The sequence below is a fragment of the Camellia sinensis genome, chromosome 8, assembly GCF_055761805.1.
Source record: "Camellia sinensis isolate YWXY chromosome 8, ASM5576180v1, whole genome shotgun sequence".
NCBI lineage: Eukaryota > Viridiplantae > Streptophyta > Magnoliopsida > Ericales > Theaceae > Camellia > Camellia sinensis.
In genome coordinates, this window is record NC_138968.1 from 198,181,389 (window position 1) to 198,201,399 (window position 20,011).

The window sequence follows — 20,011 nt, forward strand, 5'->3', positions numbered from 1 at the left end:
AAACAACCTTTAATATTGCACTATTAATGCTAATGGAACTAGTAATTAAATATGTATAATATAATACTCCACCATCAATGCACTCAATCTCTTTGATTTAACCTGCCTCCAAATCATTCTATTAATTACATCACCCAACATGAGATCTCTTGGCCTGAATTTTCCACTAAGAAGAATGGTAATTACATATAGGACTTTGTTAACGGGAATTTTTAACACGTGTTAAAAAAAATTCAAAAAGAAAATTGTACATTTTATATGAAAATAGATGTAATAAAAAATAACTAAAATTTTTAAATCTCTTAACATGTGTCCTATACATGCATTTCTTTCTTTATGTTTGGCTATAAATTGTTGACTATCAATTTATTTAAAAATTTATCACCAATTGGAGCTTGGAGCTTTTGCTAGCTCCAATCTCCTCTTTATTGATGTACTTTTTCATACTTCGTATGTTCCCATCAATAAAGATTTGTTTTGCCGATCAAAAAAAAAAAAATTATCTAAAAATTTAAACTTTTAAAGAGGGTTATATCTCGAACACATTCCTCAAGTGTGACCAAATTATTCTCCATAAATAAACCAAATCGAAAATGATATTTATTATATGCTTTAATATCATGATAATTTTTTTATTTTCATATCAACAAAAATCAATTATTAATTGTTAGTTGAGCACACTGGAAGAATTGAACCCCCAACCTTTTTTTTTTTTTTGATCAGCAAAGAAAAATTTCATTTAACAGTATGAAATTAAAAGTACAGGAAGATGGCATGCATCGAAAGAGTTTCGGAAGTATAAAGATACTCCTACTACTGCTATACGCACCCATTGAACCCCCAACCTCACCCTTATAAGCACATGAGTGTTGGACCCATGCCACAATACCATCGGCTTTTTTATAATTTATACTCAAAGTAGATTCCAATCTAATCACAGATATCTTATCAGTAGGAGCTTGTCAATAGGATTCATCAAACTTTCTATTCCATTTTGTGTAAACATGTCTCTACCTGTTTGTAAAGCATTAGGCAAAGATCTAACCTCGAGCCACTAAGAAGAATGCAATGCATAGAATACTAATAATAAAGCTTAGTGAAAGAGCAATCTAGTAATAAAGCTTCAAAATCAAGCTATGAAACAAAGATCCAATAGCGTATACATCTCTCCCATCTTGGCTCCCAAGAAAAGATTTAAAAAAGGGGGGATAAGGCGTAATAAAATAAACAAACAAAAAAGACATATTATATTAAAATATAAAACATGTTGGTGGTTGCAGTAATTTTTTTATTGCAATTATTTTGACATCCAATTACATAAAAATGCAAGCAAATAATTAACTTGATAAAAGTATCAATATTTAAAAAATAAACAAAATTAATTATCATAGAGAACTTGGTTTTTTTTTTTGGATCAGTGAAAGTTAATGGTTAGTTGTTAAATTAGCACATCGGGAGAGTTGAAATTCATTCACATATACCTTACAAGAAAATCTTGCCCTTCTATTTCACTCCTAAGAATAGAATCGAAGACCTCTCTCTTAAGAGAGACTTGGTGGCCAAAAGATTATGTGGTTGGAGCTTGCTCCGGTTTTGTTGCTGTTTGTTTTTGTTATCTATTGCTGTTAGATTCTGGTGTTTCAAACAGAGGAGTTGCCACATAGTGTTGGTTCTATCTGTTGGTCTGCTATGCACTGCTGGTTGTTTTGCTGTTTTGATCAGGACCTATCTTTCTTTTGATCTTGTTTGTCTTTGTCTTTGTTTTTGCTTTGTTCATTGGTTCCTCACCAACTAGGAGGTTGGGGCTTTATCTAGCTCCAAGCTTCTCTTTATTGATGTAATTTACCGTACTTCGTATGTGTTTCATCAATAAAGTTCACTTTGCTGATAAAAAAAAAAAAGTAGGTTAGAATCTTTGGTTTATCAAGATGGGACTTGCAGTAGATCCCATGAGTCAAACTAGACAATTTTGCCCACTTTATACTAGAGAGGACTTCAATTGGTAACATTTATGGAGAATATCAAAAAAGTGAAGAGTGAAAAAATAATTACAAAATAATGAAGGTATAAGTGATTTACATATTCAATTATGTAAATAAATCTTGTACCTTCATTAGTTAGAAATTTTTTTCTTAACATTTCAATTTTTTGAATTTCTCTCTAATATTTGTTATGTTTATAAACTGTCTTGGTATAAAAGGTTGGTTTAGTAGATGAGGCGTTCACTTGTGTGATATTTAGTTCGAGTCATGTCGCTATATACACAATTTTTCTTTCCAATTCCCCTTCTATAGGTTAAAAAATAATAATAATAAATAAATAAAAAATAAAAAAAACACGCTCTTGGTATGGAGAGAGAGAGAAAAAAATATGTAAAAAAAATGCAAAATATAATGGAAGAGGTAGGGACAAAGATCTTATCAACAAGGATGTTTTTGTCTAACAAAATCTGAAGGTCCTGGGTAGGACCCAAAAAGATATCCTTGCCATCTACTTTTTTCCTATATAACCCCCAAGCCCCTTACCCTGAACCCCCCTCTTCTCTTCCTTCACGCCTCTCTCTCTCCACCTTTCTTTATTTGTTCAAGCTTTTCTTTTTTTTTTTTCTTTTTTTTTTTTTTCTCGCCCCACTCATCTTTGCTTGTGTTGCTGATATATATATTTAAGCCAAATTGCTCTTGATCATGTAAGTCTAGCTAGTAGATAGTGAGTGTTGAGGTAGTGCCACTTACTTAGTTACATTACATTACGCACTTGGAGTATCTATATACATATATAAAATATGAAGGAGAACGGTGGAAGGAAACAAGGGGCAGCTTCCCCTTGTGCAGCATGCAAGCTTCTACGGCGGAGATGTGCTCAGGATTGTGTGTTTGCTCCTTATTTTCCGGCCGACGAGCCTCAGAAGTTTGCCAGTGTTCACAAGGTCTTTGGTGCTAGCAATGTTAACAAGATGTTGCAGGTTCTCTTCCCATGCATGCATTCTCTCTCTCTTTATCTCTCTCTCTCTCTTTCCTTGTGTTAATTTTTTTTACAATTGAAAAGACTGCAAAACGTAACAACAAGACTCAAACTCAGGAGTCTCACAAGCCAATCCTTTAATTTTAAGCATCTTAAATACTCTTCTTGTAAGACATGGTGCTTGTGCCACTATATCCCCTCTGTCCCAGGACACTTCAACTATGTCGAAATTTTAATATTTTGAGATTTTTCTCACATTTGCTGGCTGAGAGTACATCATAATAAAACAAAAAAAAAATTAACGATAAAAAAATCCCTGTGCTACAAGCCTACAACTTTCATGACATTTTGAGATGTCACATCAAGTGTTTTTAGATTAATTTAAAGAAATGCTCATGTCTATACTAAATTATGGAAAATGCTTTGGTGTGTAATATAATCTTATATAAAATTATGTGAATTTTCACAAATTTATATAAGTGAACTCCCAAAATTGAACACAAATTTGTGTGAGTTTATAAAAACTTACATGATTACACAAATTTTTGTTCAATTCACGTATTTTTGTAAGATTATTTATATATATTTATTAAAATTTACGTAATTTTGTGAAGAATTATATACGGTATGCAATGTGTACGGAACAATTCTCCCTTAATTATATCTAGTTTCCTTAGCTAACTAATCCCTTTTTTTTCCTTCTTGTTAATTGTTTTATTCTATTTCTTCATTTTAATTTATTAAAAATAATTACAATGACTAAATTTGGATATACATATTATATGATGCGTCACAAATATATTAGCATAACAAATAAATGTGAGATTTATTGAATTAATACATTGATGACGCCTTAAATAGAATTTAAATTTGACAACTTGAAATTATTACTTCAAAAAAAAGAAGAAAAAAATAAAAAGAAAATTAAGGCTATAACTATTGTTAGATTATGATTTTGATTTGTATAATTTAGGTAACGAGGATATATTAATTTTTAAAATAATTAACCAGGAAGTGATGATTTAAATTCTTGACCACGGTACTAAAGTCGCTTGGAACGATATATAATGCTCTAGTGCTAACATACTATAATCTTTTAATAATATACTATTTGTCAAAATAATATATATATTTGTAAAAACTGTTACTAAAGTAGTAAAGTAGTGACTTTTTCACCGTTATGTCGGTTATGGTGGTTAAAATGGTCCAATACCCACGGCAGTAACTTTATACATTCTTTAATCTTTATTTCTAATTTACTACTACTATATTCTTTCTTTTGGGGGTACCTGGGAAATAAATTTACTAGTACTATATTCATGTGCCATTTTAGTCATTCCAAATCATTATCAATAGTTCTCTCACCCTTTATATTATAAAGAGAAAAGTTAGGAATCATAAAAAAAAATTCATGTAAATGATGATGAAAGATTTATGATTATTAAATTACTTTAATTAGTGTGTGGTGCTTTATTCTAAGTGTAATCCAAGGATCACAAAGCTTTCATGATTATTTTCATAAAAGGTTTTTCATAATACCTAACATTACTGTATTATAAATATAAAAAAATGTTATGATAACTATATTTTTGTACTAAATTTATTTATCACATGGTGCGCCAAATTTACTTTAGTTCATGCATAAAAATATACCCAAAATAATAATACGCGATTCAGATTCAATGGAATCCACATCTTGAATAAATCAAGATCACATATTAAAATTTTTGAATTTTTTTCTATGTATCATTGCATGGATGACATGTATTAATGTGTTAAACATATCATACTAAACAAATTCAATAAAAAAAAAAAAAAAAAAATTGAACATCATAATATTACTCAAAATATATTTTTCGAGATGTGGTTTTTGGTTGGGTATTTTGTAAGTAAAATACTATTTAAAAAAGATAAAAAGGACTGAAAATCAGCTTTAACTACTATAAGAAACGATTATTAATAAAGAATAAAGGTGGGATGTTGAGACTAAATTCCATTCAAAGAAAGTAGTTAATTACTTTAGGACCATCAATAGTTAGTATAGAATCTAGCTTTTTGAACATTAAGCTCTATGCATGCCATGCTTTTTTTTTTCTTTTTTTCTTTTTTTCTTTTTTTTTTTTTAAACTTTTGGGTACGCAAACCTGCTTGAGCTTTTTTTGTCTAAAAATTCTTACTCCTTCATAATTTTTGAAAAGTATGTGCTTAAATCACTTGAGCCTTTTGCTTTATGACTACGCGTTCATATTGATCACCTGAGGCTTTCTAAAGTGTCATACGGTTCACACTTATTGTCCTGTTTTGTGTGCTTTATAAGGTTGTTGTAACTTTTTTTGCACTTTCTATTTATAATCTATGCGACAAAAATAATTTACATAGGTTAAGAAAAAAAAATTATTATTTGAAAATTAGGAGAGAGGTATTTTTAAGTTTTGCTTCCTGATTATTAACTTTTGGGTTGAAAAATATAGATCAGGCCCAATGAATTGGGTCACACATAATTGAATTTTTGGCTCCAATAACTTTTTCTTTTTCTTTTTCTTTTTTATTTTGATTTTTTTTTTCTAAGTTGTTGAAACTAATTAAAGTAGTGTAATTATGGGATCAAGGCAGCGTTTATCATTAGTCAAGGTTTGGGGCCCAAATAGGATTATAGTTCTTGGAGCCATTGGAATCTCTATGAAGTATTTGTCTTTTGGGTGCGTTGGGATCTTAATTTTGACTAGAAATTTGTGGGGAAAAAAAAAAGAAGGATAAGAAGAAAGGAAACGGGAAATATGAATAAAATATTGGTAAATAAAATAACTAAAAATGTGTACAGAGAATTAAGGACAAAGTTAGGATTTTATCTTAAAGAGGGCCAAATATTATACTACATAAAAATTTAAACATTATACTCTATGCACATCAAAAAAAAAAAAAAAAATCAATATTATATATAGAAAGAAATAGAGTTTGATTGTATTATTTATTTTTTTTTTTACTCTTTTATTTAGAATGGTGATGGGTTGTTGGGTCAAGTGTAATTAAAAGACTTTATGAGACTTTTGTTTTGTGGCTTATATTACTATTCTAATTGGGTAGTGAGGTCAATCAATACCTGCAACTTGAGAAGTCCTTGCATATAATCACCCTATATATACTATCTATAAATGGAGTTGGAAAAACGGGGGGCCATGGCCACCCTAGGCCAAGCCATAGCTCCTACCTTGTAGTGAACAATCCACGAAGGTGAGGCTAGATTGTACATTTAATATGAATATCCAAGTCAGAGTTGCATTTGTGCCGAGATAGAGATGTTGACATCCGAATGCAAATAATAGAGTGATGATAGAAAGCACTAGAGTTGAAATTCTAATGCCAACTCTAGTAATATAGCAATACATAATAAATAAATAAATAAATAATGTAATATTACAAGCCAAAACATCAAATCATAAAATGGGGGCTCACCTCTAAAATTCTTCATTTAGAAGTCTCAAACATTTTTACAAATAATATTATGTAAAGCACCTTTATTTTAGAGGCGCCTTTTAATTGAAGTCCAAAAAGACGGATTTAGGGCGCGCGTCAAACCGTTCATCAAAAAACAGTACATGCATGCAGTACAAAGACACAGAATCAAATTGCTCATGCTTAATCATTACAACAACAACAAAAAAAAAACTGCTGTAGATGCCTATGAAAAATTTTGCGGCTCGAATGAGTAGTAGTTTCATTTCAACAGCTTTTAGCCGCTGATCAAGGCAATCTTGAAATAAATTTGTACTAGTTTTCAATTCTATATTGTTTGACAATGCTCTTGCTTGTGAGCAGGAATATTTTGATTGTTTAATTGATGTTTGAAAACTGATGGCAAATTTCTTTTTGTTTTTTGAAAAAATGATGACAAATTGCATGTTGTTTAGAAAATGATGACAAGGTTGACATTTTGTTCTTAAAAAAAAAAGTCAATGATGGCATATTACTTACTGTTTGAAAAGGATGCATTTTGCTTAATGTTTGAGAATTGAATAAGATTTTGTGATCAGAGAATAATGACAAGACAAGCTGTTAGAAATTATAGTTTCAAAAAAATAAAATAAAACTAAATTGCGTCTAATTGGTTCAATTTGATTTTGTTTTATGATTTTGACAATTAAATTTAATTTCAGATTTGATGGGTTAACGTGAAATTTGCAGGAGTTGCCAATGCACCAACGAGGAGATGCAGTGAGTTCCATGGTATATGAGGCAAACGCAAGGGTACGTGATCCAGTGTACGGATGTGTAGGGGCAATATCATCGTTGCAGCAACAAATTGACCTTCTTCAGACCCAGTTGGCTCTTGCACAAGCTGAGGTGGTGCATATGCGAATGCGCCACTTCTCTTTATCAATGTCTAGTGCATCCACCGATTCACCAGACAATAATAATTCACCACCACCACCACCGTCGTCCAAGCTCATGTCATCTTCTCATCAGACCAAGTCCCTTTTTAACATGGACGCCATGGTGGTTGATCATCCCAATATGGGGGAGTCCTTGTGGTCATGCTAGCTTTAATTGCATGAGAAAGTTTAAACGAGTTTCGAAATTTCACAAAATAGAATATAGATGTGAGACAAAATGACGAGATGTTTGTCTCACATCTGTGTTCCGTTAAATGAAATTTTAGCATGGATGTTTGCTCTTTTACGATTATTATCATAGGCTAGCTTTCTTTATTGTCTGCCTATTTTCTGGCTTCTTTTACTTACACATCTTTATAGCAGCAACACATCTCTCTACTTGACCCAGAGATGATGATGATGATGATGATTATTATTATTGTAATCATTAACCATATTGTAAATGTCTTCAGCATATAATTATGAGTTATTATATATATATATATATATATAATTAATTAATGTTGAGTTTGACTACTTTTAATTAGTTATGTTCTGTATGCTTTGCCTCTTTCCCTTTTCAATTTCATGTTTTGGCTTAGAATAATCAAGAAAACATATATGGTGTGTTTGCTAGCTGCTTAGAACTCTATTACTTCAAAATTGTGTTTGGAAGCATAGGATCTATGTTCTCTTCCTTTAATCAAATTAATAAAAAAACATATCTTCATAAAAAAAATTAAAAATTTTCAATTAATTCTCATAAATAAAATTTTGAAAATCGTTAAAAATAAATAAATTAAAAATATTAATGACTTTTTTTTTTTTTGTGTGTGGAATATGAAAGAGGGAGCATAAGTTAAGAGGGATTTATTCATAAATTCCTCTTCACCTACATATATTTCTCTTAATCTAATTTATTTTTTTATATTCCAATAAGTTTTATGGGGACATAGTAACCAAAATACCTCTAATAATAACATTCATACTGATAGTATGAATATTTTATGATATGAACATCACACTATAAAATATAAATGTTTACACCATCAAGTTTCTAAGGTTTCAAAAAATATTTGTAAGAGTAAAATTATACAAAAAATATCTTAAATATGAGAATTAAAATTTTGTAAATCAAATGCCTAAATAATAAAAATTATTAAAATATAAAAATTTATTATGAACTAATTAAAATACAAATACTTAAAATAAAAATCCTAATAAATCCTCCATAAGTTAATAACTACTACTACTTTCATGATGTAACTGCTGCCATTATAATTTTTCAACTTTGGCCGAAAGGAGGACCGTTTGTGATGTAGAAGCATGCTAACTTTGGAATGACTAAAGTAGAGTTATTAGGGAAATTATAATGGTCCTGTTTGGTGTACCTGTTAAAATAGATTATAAATTATAGTTTAACAGATTATAGATTATGACTTTAATCAAAAGTTGTTAATTTGTTTGGTATAGCTGTTGGATTATAGATTTAAGTTGCTGAGCAGTGTTTATTAAATAAGCTGTGAAGTAACTTTTTCAATTAACTTTTATTTTTTATTATTCACTATTTGTCTGCATTTCTCATAAAAAATAATAATAATATTTTATAGTCCATTTGGGTCTTTTTCTATTTTTTAAAAAATAAAGAATAAAAAAATCTAAGAGTATAACCATGAATTAACATATTTACAGCAGAAGCTGATAATCAGAAGCAAGTGATGAGCAGCTTCTCAGAATCAGCTTTTTTTACTTAAAATAAGTTATTAAAATCAAAAACTGTTTGAAATAAGTTTAACCAAACAGTCCAAAATAACTTTTTAAAAGTCAGAAACTATAAGTTGACTCAAAAAAGTTTCACCAAACACCCCTAATATACACCACTTTAAAAAAAGATGTATCATATGTATTTTTAATTATATTATTATTTTTTAATTATAATATTATTTTGATTATAATTTATGAATTCTTTAATTATGTCTCATATTGTGTTCAATTATAATATTTTTTTAATTTTAATTATGACTGAAAAAATTAAAATTATATAATTTTTTTTTTAATTATAAAGTATATATGAAAGAGTGTGCACAATAGTATTTCCCTCACAATCATCCATTCAAACCTTTTTTCGTAGAGAGAGAAAGAGTAGTTGAACCAACCGTTTCAAACTTTCATATTATAATATAAAAAATATATATCAATTTGTCTCGATTTGTAAATTCCTATTTTTAAATTATTTTTAATTGAAATTATTTATTTATTCTTATTAAGTAAAATTGACATGAAAAATATATTTTACCCATTAAAATCAATGTAGATGTAAATAAAATATCTTTTTTATTGAGTCTAAAAGCAAAAATATCAATTTTTTTCATTGATTTTATATAATGAAAATATCATATTGAAAATGAAAATAAATGAAAAAATTAAGTTTTAAATTGACAAATTAAAAATTCAGAATTTATTTCGTTACAATAGTCAAAATTTAAGGGTTTTTTCTTTCATAATTTTCCAAAATATAATTTATTTATTTTTTTTTTTTTCACAAGTAGCTACTTAAAAATCCGAGATCCAAACAAACAGGGAATCCGCATTGCCGACACGGCCCTAAAACAGAACACTCCTAATTGGGCCGTAAAAGCCCATGAGTTTGTCCATAATCAGGCACCAAATGGGTACCACTAGATTAGTTTGTATCGGCCCAGATCCAATCCATCAACCATGAATCTACATGACCTCAGAAAAGGCTTTAAACACAAGCTCTGTACAAGAACAACTAAGGGTCCACAAAAAATAAATAAATAAAAGGCAAGAAAGAAAGGATTTTTTTGCACACTCCAAGGTTGTGTTTGGGTAATCCAAAATTATTTAGATTATTACATTATTCTTACTACTTCATGATGCACATTGAGGTATATAGTTTTACGCATAAAATAATTTCTTATTAAGTTGTGTTTAATTAATTTATCTTATCCGATTAAAGATAATCATTTTCATTGAGTTATCCCAATAAGATGAAAAAATATTTTGAAAAATACATTATAAAATAAAATATATGTTGAAAATTTAAATTTAATACAGTGTGAATTGCACTTGGAATAAATGCAATTTTTATATTTATTTACTTAATGTTTTAATATATATATATATATATATATATTTAATGCGTAGTATTGTTTGCAAGTTGCAACTAAAGAAAGCTATAGTGCAACCCATTTACGACCCACATGGTGTGAACATGGTCTGTTTACTTGGAGAAAGGGCAAATGAAACAGAATCATAACAATCTTAGAAGAAAACAACACTAGTTATGACATTCATAGTCTAACCTAGGTTTTGTGTTTTTTTCCTTATTTTTCAATATATATATATATATATATATAGAATAGTGTGTTATAGCACCCCCGCTAAATTAAAATTTGGGCAAAATTTCTTCAAAATATCTCAAATGGTCATCCTTTTAGTATTAGCACAAGATTTGTCAATTGTCAAAATTTGGCAAACCTCTATTTTTTTCCTCAAGATGAGACTTTCAAATAACATTATTCATTTAGCATTTTGTGAAGAAAAAAAAGGAAAAAAGAAGAAATTATATTTGTGCCATTCGATTATGAAATTATAATATTTGAACATTATAATATATTAAAATTTGATTTTGACATGAATTACCGGAGATACTTTATTTTGCTTTTCTAGTGATCCTTTGATTTTGTTGTGCTATAAAAGCCTATAACTGTAACACCAATATCATTATCAACAACTTGGGCAAAAATCTAGTATGCATTCTGAAAAGTGACGGTAAGAAATGTTACACCACTTTGTGGTATTAATTATGCTATTTTTTGTGATAAAAGTTATGAATGAATAACACTTCTATAGTGAAAGTTACGAAATGTTGTGATTATATTATGTATGTTATAAAAAAGTATATAAGATATACCCATTTTAAGAGTACACAAAGTAACATCTCGATATCACAGAATTAAAGGCGTAATAGAGGGGCAACTTTTAGGACTAGATCCTAAGGTGCTGAGGTATCAAAAATCATCTTTAAATGATATTACATAGCAGAATCATTTAATCATGTAGCGATAAATCGCCAACTCATACACAGGCAAAAATTCCAACTCACACAAATGTCACAGAATCCATTTGACTACAAAAGCAATAAGTGCAATGCAAGAATGTAGCCTCACCGAAAGTGGCAATCTGATTTTGCTGAAGAGAATGGGGAAATTTATCATCTTTTGGGTCCAATCCAGCTCCTTTTAAGTTATGAAGGATGGGGGGGGTCAACCAATGCAATGTTCTTAGGTGATCCCCTAGGGCCCCAAGCTCACACTTGTGGCAATGGTTGCACCTCCCACATTATGTGGGTTGCACTATATATTACCCACTCATTTGCCCACAAATCTTTCAGTATTGATCCAATTTTGAACTTAAGAGACAACAGTTGAGATATCATATCAATTGGGTTTTCTTCCAGTTACTCAAGGGTTCAGATCTCAAAAGGTGGATTAATTACTAAAATTTCGTACTTTACTCTTTTTAAGATCATTTTCAGGGTTTAGTCCCGTTAATTATTTTTTATATATGACAAATAGAATTATATATATGAAAAAATAAAATGCTCAATTAGTCCCATTAATGTGTGTTTGAAAGACCATTGGTTCAATGGTAAAATATTAGCCTAATAACCTTGAGATTATGAGTTCAAATTACGGAGCAACCATTTTATGCATTATACCAAAGGTTAAATGTATAACTAATCTTTTTCCTCCCAAACACAAAATTATATATATTGTGAAGAAAAAAATAGTGAATTATCATAAGTAATAGAGTTGCTGCTTGATCCCATTGAAAGGTTAACTCTTCCCTTCAATGAAGAGCTTTATGTTTGGTTTGTCTTTTTGAAATGATTTTCTCTTGACAAAAATAAATATAAAAAATATATTTTTAAATTTTAAAAATTATTTCAGTCCTTAAACAAGATAAAACAATATAAAAATAATAAGTGTTTTTTTATATTTTTTTCACGAAACTAAATTTTAGATTTTTAAAAAAAAAATCTTAAAACAAGTTTCTAAAAATCAAACCAAACATAAATGTAGAGGAAAGGAAATTAGAAATTGATTGAAGAGGAGAGAGATTGAAGTAGAAGTAGAAGTAGAAGCCGCAAAGCTGATGGATGGAGACAGTTTAATGGAAAATGAGAGGATCGATGATTGTGTTGCAGTGAGTGCATATCTTCACTTTATGTTAGTGATTTCTTACGACTCAAAGAATGCGTGCTTGGGACACCCCATTTGCTTTGCTTTATTATCTCCTCATATTGAAATTCTTTCCAATACCAAAAATGTCAAGAAAAAAAATAGCAATAATGAAGGAACTAATCAAGATTCAAGACTTTCTTTCCCACAGCTTCAGCTTCAGCATGTTCATGTTGACTCACATAGAACTGTAAACATAAATTTCAGAACATAAACCTTATACTTTGGATCATTTACCATGTGTATTATCAAGAAATCAAGACAAAATGACATACCTGAATCCACTGATGAACGGTTAAACGGAAGCGTGATTATCAATGAACTTTTGTTATTGATTATATTATTGCCTTCTAATCCTTTCCCCTTTGGTGCTTTATGTTTCTCCTTGAGAGGATTTAGGAAAAAAATGGCAGTGTTCTTATTTTTCCACTTGGGAAGGAATAGGAACCATAACCTTTTAAAGGTTGTAATTGGTTTTCAAAACTGAAAGGTTGTGGAAGTTCAAAAGGAATAAAAACCAACTTTAACCATTATTGGTTTTAATTTCTATTTATTAGTTTTCAAAACTGAAAGGTTGTGGAAGTTCAAAAGGAATGAAAACCAACTTTAACCAATATGTTTTAATTTCTATTTCTGCCCCTCATAGAAAACTGAAAGGTTGTGGAAGTTCAAAAAGAATGAAAACCAACTTTAACCAATATGTTTTAATTTCTATTTCTGCCCCTCATAGAAATAGAAATTATACAACTAGTATCTACACATTAGGTCCATACACATATACCCTTAAGCCTATTAACTAAATTGAATCACTTCAATTGTAGGCTTCTTATAAATGATAACACCACATTTAATTATGTGGTCCCATTAAGACATTATCTAACAAGAACAGTTCGATGGCAAATCTAAAACCACCAAAATATTGACTTAAAAGCTCATCATCAATAAAGTTACGCACCGTGCTTTGGCCATTTCTCTTGTTCACCTCATTCATTATATTTTGTTTTAAGAGAAAACCAAATAATATATTCCGTTGATGATACGTTTAAAAGTTATTTACTATTAAGATGAGTTGAATTTGCACATCAATCTTTAAAAAAATAATTTAAATTACGTCAATCAAATTCATTTTAATCTTAGAAATCATAGAAGTCAGATAAGAAATGTGACAAGAATAATCAGTATGAGAAGCTTCAAATCTGATATAATCTCAAATGTATTGCATGAGTAGAATTGACCAACAAATGGCTGGTTAGGCTAGGCATGGTATTTGTTGTCAAATCAATCAGGGTACATATTCTCCAATGTTTGCCTCAGTTCCATTGGTGGTCTATGTTTGACTAGATTGGGATTTGGTAACAAATCATATCTAAGATTAATTTGGGAATGTTTTCTCACAAAGCCAAGCTATGTGTGTATGTTCAGCATGTGTGATACCATACTATCCACTGAGTATGCTTCTTACATATTTGGGCAAGACAAATGATATTTTGAGTAAGGTCTATAGACAATTCTCATAAATCACTATGGGGCAAAGCACACCAATTTGGTGATAGGGTAGGGGTGGTTTGGTTATAGGTAGTGGTGATTAATTTGAATCCGGATCCTCGGCCGCCCTACCCGGCAGCCCTACCCGGCAGCCCCCCAAAACGACGTCGTTTTGGGGGTTTTCTTTTTTTTTTTTTTTTTTTTTTTCCTTTTCTTCTTCTTCGTTCTGCCTTTCTCTCTCTTCGAACAGAGAAACCAGAGGGGAGGGGAGAGGGAGAAGAGGGAGGAAGGAGGAGGGAGGAGGCTGCGATGGCGAGCTCGCAGCTCGTCGCCTCACCGCCGGCCGTCGCAACGGTCCGATCGTCGCCCGATCCAGCTCATCTCAGCACTGCACCGCCGTCGCCTCCGCCTCCGGCCCCGGCTCCGCCTCCTCCTCCTCCTCCTCCTCCCCCACTGGTTATGGCCCCCTCCTTCCCTTCCTCCTCCTCCTCCCTCCTCCTTCCTCCCTCTTCTCCCTCTCCCCTCCCCTCTGGTTTCTCTGAACGAAGAAGAAGAAAGAAAAAAAAAAAAAAAAAAAGAAAAACCCCCAAAACGACGTCGTTTTGGGGGCTGCCGGGTAGGGCTGCCGAGAATCCGGACTCGATTAATTTGGCCATGATGGTTGTGGTGCTGCAGGGGAGGGTGATGGTTTGGTGATGATGGGGCGGCCGGTTTTGTGGTTTGATGGAGATGATCCTGAGGAGGAGATCATTAATTATTTATTTATTTATTTTAATTTAACGTTAACATCTTATCTTAAAAAAAGAAGAAGAAAAAACTAAATTGACATTAGCGAAAAAGTTTGATGACCTACCATCATTAACCGTTGATGTAGGCGGCGGTAGTAATTATAAACATTGAGCATTTGAAGCGCGAATAGAGTGAAGAAAAAAAATGGAACCAGTTGCCACATGTTCAATCAATTTGACAAAAGGGTATTGTAATAGAGTAATGATACGAGTGTGTATAGTATGTAAAAAAAAAATAATAAAATTAAATTAAATTAAATTAACCCTACAATTAAATATCACATAAATTATAATTAAAAAATTCTTAAATTATAATTAAAATACTATCATAATTAACTTCTCGTAAAATTCATCAAAAAAAAGAAAAAAAAAATAGCCATAACTAACACTACAATGTGCATAAGAGCATCCGCATCAATCTCAGCAAATTTTGAGCCAAATTATAAACCAAAATTTACTTTTGTATTTTACCTAATCTCTTTTTTATGTACACACTCTATCAAACTCTCTATTTAAAAATTTTATTTCATTAAAATATTATTTTTTATTCTTTTATCTTTTTCAATTTAAATATATGATGGATTAATCTCAAAAGAGCAGCAAACAACAAGCAAAGAGTAACAACACAATCACACAGGGAGGTTGATCAGGCGGTCCACCGGTCGACGACTGGGCGGTTGACCGGTCAGGCCAATTTTAGGCATTTTCCTTCTTTATTATAGAGTGCTCACAAGACATCTGGGTGGACGACTGGCCATGGCTTTTTGGCCCAACTTTGCTCTATAAAATATAATAAAAAATAGATTACTGTATGAACAGTGCCTCAACTGATTATTGAGACACTGTAACAAAGTCAAAATGAATGAAGTGAGTAGAGAGTCTGATGGAGCTGATATTCACAATTTTTGCTCTCTACAATAGCTTCAAAGCCATTATAGAGAGACCGATGCGGATACTTTAATCAAGTCATAACTAACACTCTAATAGGTCATAATTAAAAACCATAAAGATTGTAAATAAGAGACATATGGTACACACCCCATAGAATTTTGGAGTACTTAATCAGTCCTATTAACTAAACTTATTTACTATTTGTATATTATATTTAGTTTATTATATGATTTGACATTATTACATTACTTAACCATACTAATTTTTCTTTTTCAAAATTATACATGTTATTTAAAAAATCCAAAACAAAAACAAAAACGTGATTGGATTATGTAACTGTTCATATCCGATTAAGTTAATTTTTTTATATAAATAATGTGCGTAATGTATTTTACAAATTAAATAGTTTAAATCACCGAGACAAAAGATCTACAACCATAAAAATTAGACCCTCCAATAAAAAACATGAATTAGAGACAAGTTCTCTTCTTAATGGATATATGTATTCGATAGGCACAAAAAAAAAAATATAAAATATAAAATAAAATAAAATAAGTTTCTGGGAACAGTAGTCGATAGTATGTTGTCCGAAACCAAATAAGAAGATCTTCATTAATAATACATGAGGTTGTACATAATATTGAAACTTCTACAGTCTTCCATAGGTGAATGAGACCATTGTAATTAATTATACATAGTAACAATCACCCAGAAACATATGGTAAATACATGAGACTCGCCATAGCCTCTTGTAGCCAATCCTCCTCGTCATGTTTGATCTGCCAAACCACAACATTTAAAAAAAAAAAAAAATTAAATTAACAAATAAGATAAAAACATAAAACTAAATAGTAGTGCAGTCGATGCATTATATTGTTTCAACAAGGCTGTAAAAAAATGGTATTGAGAATTTTGGGCAGCTGTCTTTAAAATTACCTTAATAGTTTCATCGTGGTAAAATTCAGTGTCTTGGTGAGAAGTGTTGTTGTTGTTAGTTACTGGTAATTCTGATTCGCATAGCAGCTCATTGTTTTTGGCGAATCTTCCGCGAACTCGAACCCTCTTGTCAGCTAAGGTCTTGCGACATGCATACTGTACAAAGTACAATCTATTTCTTTAGTGCAAAACTTATGTCACATTTAATCGAGGCCAAATTATACACGTAGTTCCTCTGTGTAATCGTAATTTTACTATTTAATTTCTACATTGAGTTAGTCAAACTAATATCACTAAGAAATTGGACATGAAATCAATAACATAGGTCATTTAACAGATAAATTATTTTAAATTAAATACCAACTTGTTTTGAGAATAGTGAATAGGCTATTTTACATGTTACTTTTAGTCTAATTTCTAAAGCTCCCGTGCATGGACACACTATTTCTATGGTTTGAATTGAGCTTACAAAAAAAAATAGAAGAAAAGTGATTTGGGCATGTTAGAGAGCGAGACCTTGATAGTTTTGTTGAAGTTCCTTTGATTTCTCTTCTTGAGATATCTGAGAATTCTGTCCTTCCTTTCTTCTACCGAGTACCTTCCAACCGGCATACTGGGTTCTTCCATAGCTGGAGCTTGACTAACTTGAAAACCCTATAAATTGGAATTTCTTCTTATAAATATATCCACTACTAAATCATGCTCATGAAAATACATGATATTGCATATCAAAGGCTTTCGACTTTCAACAAATATATCAATCGATATATCAGTTGATACTGTCTAATATCAACAGGTATATGCTAATATATATCTCAATAAGGTTACTTAAAATGAGGATTCAAGATTAAAGATTCAAAAGGGTACCCAATTATCATTGGAATTAGAGGGATAAACTGTCCGAAAATCATGCACAAACCCATTGCATTTCTCACCCAACTCGCAAACATCTTGGTGGTTGAAACCAGCTAAATCAAGAGCACTCTGAGTTCCGGCAATGTCACGTAAACCCATATTGAACTCCGGCGACACAGGCACCGCCATGTCCGACACCCCAAATCGCTCCGGAAACGGTGTCCTAGTCGAAAACGACGATGACGTGACGTCCTGTTCCGGTGGCACCACGTCATCAAGTACTACTGATGCTCCATTGTCGAAGAATAAGGGTAAGTTTTGGTCAGCCCACATTGCGGCGGCGCCGCCAATGTTGCCGGCGGCGAAAGGAGGTGGGAAGAATTCGCAGAGTTCGTTACAGAAAGTGTAATCAGAGTGGTATTGAGGAATGGAAGCCATTGGAGACATTGCAAGGTGATCTTCTAGTGGTTGTGGGTCAGTTTTAGTGTATTCCTTGAAATTTATAGCATTTGTAAGTACAACACAATTCTCCACTGCCTTTGGGAAAAGTGGTAGAATCCTCCAGAAATATATATCTATATATGTTGAGTGTACAAGTATCATCGGTAAATTAAGTTAAATTAATTCAATATTATTGTGATTTTTATTGTAAATTAAAATTACTCATTAAATAATTATATTATCATGTATTATTACTATTATATTTAATATTTACTTAATATAATTAATTTTTAATGATGTATAATTAGTGATAGACGTCGTATCGTGTTGGATCGTATTCGTGTCATATCATTTCGGATTCATGTTAAAATATTTTGAAACTAAACTAATTAGTTTATTATTTCGTATTATCGTGTCGTATCATTTTCGGTCCGTGTTCAATTCGTGTCGTATTAACTTGTCATGTCAAAAAATTTTACTATTAATAAAAAATATCAAATGTATGAAAAAATTAAAATTTTCTTCACAAATTACATGTAATGAAACTAATCTCTATTAAATGAAATTATTTATTAAAATATTTGATTTTAGCTTTATTTTATTTTCTTAATTTATAAAAATTATATTTTGTTATTATATTTTTTAACTAGATTAACTCAAAAAATAGACAAAAAATACATTAAAGTCTCGCTTGGAAACAAGTTATTTTAGTAATTTTTTAACTTTTTGGTTAAAATATCAGGTAAACAAATTAATATGTTTTGAATGACTTTTTGATTTTTTTACGAAAATATATGCAAAAAATAGAGAGAAAATAAACACCAATGGGCCATCCTAATTGATAAGAGAGTTTACTCCTCTCCTTATTGACCAGAATTTGAATCCTCTAATACTCAAGTGAAAGTTCGACGGCTTAGGTAAATCCACTAGCTTCTCCCCCATTGACTTGTAAGGGTGGATCTTTTGAAATGATGAATCCTAAGGATCTTGCTTTGGAAGTATTCTGGGTATAAAAAAAACTTTGACTTTTTTGTATAGTTTGTTGAATTTTTTCCTTTTTTAATGACTTTTTAACTTTTAAGTTAAAATATGATGTTGCCAAACGAGACTTAAGTTCAATTAAAAGCAAAAACAAAACTTATATTAAACTTGAAATCGTATTTTACATACTTTTTAATAAATTGAATGCAATTATGTAAGAGATTAAAAATATCACGATACTCTTTAATAGAAATGATATTAAAATGTGCAACTAATCCTTTATTGTACAGGTTATCCATGTCAATTTTGTGTTATACAAATTTGACACTAACTCGACCTATTTAATATTCGTATTATCAAATTGTGTCATATACATGTTTATACCAAGAAATGATCAACCCTAACCCGCTAATTTTATATACAATTTAAGTCGTGTTATCATATTATGTCACAAACTCTCACCCCTACGTATAATGGCTTTATGCAATAAAATATCAATCCCGTTACATTTCTTAATTGAGACTCCCAATTCCACTCCAATAACAAGGCTAAGATCCTTACATTTCTCCCTCTCATTTTTTGCCTTCCTAATTTCACATTATTAATGTGAAATTGAAAGATTAAATTAAAAGAATCAATCATTTTTCATAAAATATAGAACTCCATCCCAATCATATATTATAGAGGATGTTAATCGGAAGCGGTATATATATTATATATAATCAGCTAGTATTAGAGTAGAACAATTCATATAATTAGAAGGGACAATTGGTTATCGGTGAAATAATTTGTTTAAAAAAAAGGTTCAATGACTTCAAATTCTTTTAAGTGCAAGTTTGTTTTTTTTATTTTTTTATTTTTATTTTTATTTTTGCTTTGGAAGTTTAACACAAACAATATAAAAATGACGTACACTAAATATTATGAATTCATTCTTATCAATTTATAATTTATTCCTAATATGTTTATGTGATAAAAATTAAATTAATAAAATGTAAGATGTATAAATAAAATGAATTTGAACCATTAATTTCTT

At 30.5% G+C, this 20,011-nt stretch overlaps 2 protein-coding genes across 2 annotated transcripts; one reads left to right on the plus strand and one right to left on the minus strand.

The window, feature by feature from the left end:
* The first annotated feature begins 2,505 nt into the window (after positions 1-2,505).
* Positions 2,506-7,853, plus strand: LOC114267035 (LOB domain-containing protein 4). The gene is made up of 2 exons (XM_082884559.1): positions 2,506-2,962; positions 7,144-7,853. The coding sequence occupies exons 1-2, from the start codon at positions 2,783-2,785 to the stop codon at positions 7,498-7,500; spliced, it is 537 nt and encodes a 178-aa protein (XP_082740685.1). The 5' UTR covers positions 2,506-2,782; the 3' UTR covers positions 7,501-7,853.
* Positions 7,854-16,345: 8,492 nt separating this feature from the next.
* Positions 16,346-18,079, minus strand: ASML2 (activator of spomin::LUC2). Its single transcript, XM_028208056.2, has 4 exons — positions 17,566-18,079; positions 17,215-17,352; positions 16,699-16,854; positions 16,346-16,541 (listed from the first exon to the last, which is right to left on the minus strand). The coding sequence occupies exons 1-4, from the start codon at positions 17,998-18,000 to the stop codon at positions 16,467-16,469; spliced, it is 804 nt and encodes a 267-aa protein (XP_028063857.2). The 5' UTR covers positions 18,001-18,079; the 3' UTR covers positions 16,346-16,466.
* Between the last annotated feature and the right edge of the window lie 1,932 nt (positions 18,080-20,011).

Coding starts and splice junctions, on each gene's coding strand:
- LOC114267035 (XM_082884559.1), top strand. CDS start 2,783: ATGAAGGAGAACGGTGGAAGGAAACAAGGGGCAGCTTCCCCTTGTGCA. Junction 2,963..7,143: donor ATGTTAACAAGATGTTGCAG/GTTCTCTTCCCA, acceptor TGAAATTTGCAG/GAGTTGCCAATGCACCAACG.
- ASML2 (XM_028208056.2), bottom strand. CDS start 18,000: ATGTCTCCAATGGCTTCCATTCCTCAATACCACTCTGATTACACTTTC. Junction 17,353..17,565: donor CTAATTCCAATGATAATTGG/GTACCCTTTTGA, acceptor TCCAATTTATAG/GGTTTTCAAGTTAGTCAAGC. Junction 16,542..16,698: donor ACCACGATGAAACTATTAAG/GTAATTTTAAAG, acceptor GTGGTTTGGCAG/ATCAAACATGACGAGGAGGA.